Consider the following 3,919-nt stretch of genomic DNA (forward strand, 5'->3'; position numbering starts at 1 on the left):
GTAACCTGTGTACGTTTTTTGTTTTTTTTACTTTAGTTTAGTTAGGATTAAACTTTACTGTATTCAATACTATCGATAAATAAACTTATAATGTTCTTCTACTACCTAACGTCAAACCTTTTTTAAAAACTTTGATAAGTTTTTAATATTCTGTTGTACAAAATGGTTAGTAAAGTATATTTATTTACATTCCCCTTTTGTTGTTAGTTCTTGTTTCATACAGCAATTGTAGCAACTTCATCACTGAGCTTTGCAGCTTTCTGCCGCAGGCAGACTGTTTGTCGTCGAGTGAATAATGTTCTTTGGGAAACATTTTAACTAGTATGCTTATGCAGCAGGTTCTCGGTCAGAAAGCGTAACGGTCGAACATACAAACAAGCAATTTAATAGTATAGATAGCGTCTTCTCACCAATAACAACACGTGTCTCGCAACAACTTAGTGTTGATCTTTCGACTTTTCTAATTGCAACTGTACGCTTACACTCAGTTATTATATTAAAGATTTATTTTATTTTCACCAAAGGTAAAATTGAGAATATAATGTACGACGTAGAGGAGTAATGCATTCTTTGGTTCGTCTTATCGTCTGCCGTGGACTGCAGTTTTGTTTATTCAAAGCTCAGCAGCATGGCTTTGATCAGCAAACCAAACATATACAGTTAGGCATTTTATAATGGCGCTGTCAGTGGCGGATCCAGGATTTTGAAAACGGGGAGACACGATGATTGTGATCGTAAACGAGGAATTTTCGGGAGTTCCCTGATAGGGGTTAAATGGGTTATTTAGATTTGTTATATATATAATGTTTGCTAGATGCTATTGCTTTTTTATTTGTTAAAAATTTAATATGAAATTTCAGTACATTCTTTCCCCCTCCTCAAAGATCCAATTTTCGCAATTATTTTGATTGCATTTTCAAAACGGGGGGGGGGGGGTCTTGTATCTACATTTTGTTGTGTATATTAAAGTTCATGGAAGGGGGGGGGGGTGTTGAATTAATTTTTAACTGACACTACAGTAGCTGAAATAAATTCGCACACTAAAGTAACTTAGGTTACTATATTGTGTGTTGAATAGTACTCGAAAATCCCATACATATAATTGATTATATTTGTCATAATACAATAGTTCCAATACAGTAGTATTTCAACCACTTACACTATCGGAAAAACTCTAAGGAGCTGAATAAAGAATATGGTGTTTAAAATATATGAGTTTAAAACTTTCTTTATAACAAATGTAATATATGGTTATTTATTTTTAGAACAAAGCCACATTGGGCTATCTGCTGTGTCAAATGCGGGGAATATAATTCCGGATTTTAGCGTTGTAACTGTAAGTTCGTAAATTTACCACTGTCTCATCGGGGGATAATTGATGTTCTTATCATACTCCGTCAAAAATAGCGTTAACACAATAACTGAACGTTTATGTTCTTCAATAAGCCTGATGACCAATCCAGAACCTGTTCGAAAGCTAAATCCAACAAAATGATTTGGATTACATATCTATAGATGTGGAGAAACATTTTTAAACTAATTCTCATTGTAGCTTACAGCTTAATCGTCTTCGCGAGTGTGAAAATGGAATATCTTTCTTGATCTAAAAAAACCTGCAATAAATGAACCAAACAATATAAAACTTTTAGTTCTTAATATTGCTGTTCTCTACTTGTTTAGCAATTGCATCACCAGAAAGCCTCACAATCGAAAGTCAAGAGAAAATGGCATACGATATAACAAATGCAACGAAAGACGCCGTGGAGAGGTAAAATGAAACTTAGTTTTCTGTTTTTCTCTTGGTTCTACAAATCGTAAAATAGAAGTCTGTGCTAATAGTAATACATCTGGTAACATATTTGCGTTTTTAAGTTATAAAATTAACGAGTTTTTGAGTTAGGTCTAGAGGGATTGAAACTGGATTCACTGTTAATAGTGTTATTGTTAATTCGTTGTTGAGTTACGCTTGAAAAGGATCAAAGTCGACTTCCCTTAGTTTAAGTCAGGTATTACTGGGGGTTCGTAAGCTATTTTCTTTAATTAAATAATGCACAGAAAGACACAGAATAATAACAACGTAAAAAGCTGAGACTGTTCTATAACTGTCACAATTTTTCTGGCTCTCTAAGTATGTGAGAAAAGCCATTAAAAATTCAGCTAAGCTTCTCGATGTGTTCTGGTGGGAAAAAATGTAGAACATAGTATCAATAAAGCAGCATTAACCAGCTCATTAAACAAGAAATTGTTTTAATTGCACACTCAGTTATATATGTCTTTTATTTGACAGTGAAAAATGAGAAAACAAGTTAATTATTAGTTAATAAAAACAGTTTGTTGGGTAGACGGAATCTTTCAAAAACATGGGGTCTGTGGGGAAAAAATAAAACAAAAGGGGTCCTTGGTGGTGAAAAGGTTGGGAACCACTGGTTTAAGTCATTCATTTAGTACTACTTAGTGCTTTATATATGTCAGATTTTAAAAAATGATATTATATATATATATATAAGTTTTTCTTTTTGCCAATTGTCAAAATAAATGGCTTTTACTTATATTTCTTAGTAGTATAAATATATACTATGTTGTTGTTGGGTTAAGATTCTTCTACAGTAGGTGTCTGTGACTTATTAGCGATAAATTCAACGATGAATAAACAGTACACACTTTACTTGTTTCAAACTATTATATATATATTTGGAACAAGTTAAACGTATGTACGACAAAGTTTTCACACTATAGAGATTACAGGCATATCACAAACACTATTTTCTTGTCAAAAGTCCACTTAGGCCTATTCAATTATTTCAGAATTTCAGTTGACAAGTCGAACTATCTTCTCTATATTATTATCGTACTAGTATTCTGTGTGTGATTCACTTACAGTTGTGGCGCAAGTTACCGTAATTCATGTGGTCTTCTTTCTTCAGAAGATCCTCTGTTCCTTTTGTCAAAGTGTACCCAGGCTGATTCAATTATTCAGAACCACGCTATGACGGAATAAAATTATCCTTCTTATCTTTTTTATACTGTTAGTTTCACTCTAACATTAAACGTTAAACCTATGTCAGTCGTTAGGCCTATCACATCCACGGTACTTAACTTCACAGAGATATATTGTCTGTCTGCTGCTTCCCGCTGTCTCACGCTATTTATATCTTTATTACATAGTCGTCTGGCCACTTTCTATATTCTCGACACCAATTAGTTATTAACAAAGTCTTCTACAATTGTCGGCTTTTAACTATTATTATAACAAAACTTGAAAATAATAAAATATTCACTCGCAAATATAAATGAATCACTAATATTTAAACCAAACAGTCTTTTATATCATGACAATATATCTGTAATAAATCAAGGAGTAGAGCTCTGTATCTAGATAGTAAACGTAAAGTTATTAACCACATTTTAATTTTAACAGCCCTGTAAATAATACAGACAACAATACAAAAATATCCCAGTCTACACTGCGCGTTGCCTTACTACTGAGTGTAGCTTACGCAGCTAACTGTGGAGGAACAGGAACGTTGACCGGTACAGGGCCTAACCTCGTTCTCAAGGGTCTCTACGAAAGGTAGGCCTAGTTATCGATATCAGTACAAAAAAGGGTGAGTTATAATTTTATTTTTAGATGGTGTATACATAATAAAATAACAGTTGTGAACATATCACCTCTTTATCATTTACCATTTTTCTTGTGGTATAAGCTTTCTCCATATTTTTTTTTTAATTCTAGTACCCCTAACTATAAGAAATCACTGCACCAAAGTATACAATTACCAAAAATTACAACGTAGGAAACAAAAAATTATGAGTAGTACTAGTAGATATGAACATACATGTATATACTGTTGCGTCAGCGAGATCACGTGACTATTGTCACGCCACCTGCTTTCTAGAACTATCCCGTTCCTTCGGGAGT

The 3,919-nt window shown here is 33.3% G+C and overlaps 1 protein-coding gene across 1 annotated transcript in view; it reads left to right on the top strand.

The window, feature by feature from the left end:
• The window catches only part of LOC106475078 (solute carrier family 13 member 2-like), an 18,460-nt gene that overhangs the window by 3,375 nt on the left and 11,166 nt on the right, over nucleotides 1-3,919 (top strand). The window contains exons 2-3 of the mRNA XM_013935772.2: nucleotides 1,681-1,768; nucleotides 3,419-3,571. Of these exons, the coding sequence (XP_013791226.2) occupies nucleotides 1,681-1,768; nucleotides 3,419-3,571 (241 nt within the window). The remainder of the gene's footprint in view (nucleotides 1-1,680; nucleotides 1,769-3,418; nucleotides 3,572-3,919) is intronic.

This window comes from Limulus polyphemus, unplaced genomic scaffold, assembly GCF_000517525.1.
Source record: "Limulus polyphemus unplaced genomic scaffold, Limulus_polyphemus-2.1.2 Scaffold8056, whole genome shotgun sequence".
Taxonomy (NCBI): Eukaryota; Metazoa; Arthropoda; class Merostomata; order Xiphosura; family Limulidae; genus Limulus; species Limulus polyphemus.